We start from the raw sequence: 1,145 nt of genomic DNA on the forward strand, positions 1-1,145 counted from the left end.
CATTTTGAGTAGTGTGTACAGTTCTGGTCTCTACATCTCAAGGGGGAGGCAGTGGAGTTTGGTCACAGAGAATATCAGAAAATTGATCTAGGGGGTGGAGCAGCTTATAAGGTGAAACTAAAATGCTTTGAATTCTTCAGTTTGGAGAAAAGGCTGGGGAAGATACGGTCAAGGCTGGTACAATCACAAAGTAGCTCACTGAACGCAGAATTATTGTCCAGTTAAATCCCGCAAGACAACAACTGCACAGCACTAATGAAAGCAGTAAATGGAAAGTAATGAAAAGAGATCGGTTTAACTCAGGTAGTGAAATTCTGGATCCTGCAGCCATTGGAGGCTCTGGTGGCTGACAGGAGGGCACAGCAAAGTAGGAAGGAGAAAGAACGACGGACAACAGGTCCGAAAGGCCCCAATCCAGTGACTGCAGATGCTGGAGGACAACAAGGGGAGCGGGCTGAAGAGAGTAACCAGGCTCCAGGCAGTGACCTGTAGCCACTGTGGGGCCCTCGGCCAATCTAGCCGGCCGGGTCTGACCCAGCCGGCCCGGCGCACACCGCTCCCCGGAGCCCGGCCGACGCCAGAGGCCTGCGCCGCGGCGAGGCGGGCGCCTCCTGTCAGCACGGCGGCGACCCCCGCTCGCGCCCCTCGACCACCCGAAGCCCCGCCCCGCCCCGCCCCTGCAGGCCTCCCCGGGGGCGTGCCCCTGCGCACGCGCGGCAGGCACCCCACGCGCCGGGGCAGCCGCGCGCGCCGCTCCCAGCACCCACGTGAGCACCCCTCCTGCCGGGCCGCCGGCGCTGGCCGCTCGCACATGCGCGGTGGCTCAAGGGAGCAGTTGTTCCTTCGCGCATGCGCCGCCCCGCCGGGCCCCCTGTAAGTGGAGGCCGTCCGGCTGCGCGATGCATTGTGGGCGTGATTGAGGAAGTAAAATGGCGGACCTAGCGAACGAAGGTAGGGGGACGCTGGCGGTGCGCAGGGCTGTCGGCCGCGGCTGTTGTCGGCTCGCTCTCCGGGCGGCGGCGGCGGCACTGACGCCGAGCCGGCCGAGCCTGTCCCTGCCATCCGGTCTCAGAGGAGCGGCCAGGCGCGGGCCCGCCCTCGGAAGCGCCCCCCTTCCCGCGGCCTCTCCGCGCCCCGGCGCCTCC

General features: G+C 64.7%; 1 protein-coding gene across 5 annotated transcripts in view; it reads left to right on the forward strand.

The window, feature by feature from the left end:
* The first annotated feature begins 855 nt into the window (after positions 1-855).
* The window catches only part of RANBP3 (RAN binding protein 3), a 46,615-nt gene continuing 46,325 nt past the window's right edge, over positions 856-1,145 (forward strand). For 3 of the 5 annotated variants that reach the window (XM_026068916.1, XM_026068917.1, XM_026068921.1), the window contains exon 1: positions 856-951. In XM_026068916.1, coding sequence (XP_025924701.1) covers positions 930-951 — 22 coding nt within the window. In that variant the 5' untranslated portion in view covers positions 856-929. The remainder of the gene's footprint in view (positions 952-1,145) is intronic. The other 2 variants (XM_026068918.1, XM_026068919.1) reach the window with 2 other exon arrangements.

This window comes from Apteryx rowi, unplaced genomic scaffold (assembly GCF_003343035.1).
Source record: "Apteryx rowi isolate R43461 unplaced genomic scaffold, aptRow1 scaffold_283, whole genome shotgun sequence".
In the NCBI taxonomy this organism is placed as follows: domain Eukaryota; kingdom Metazoa; phylum Chordata; class Aves; order Apterygiformes; family Apterygidae; genus Apteryx; species Apteryx rowi.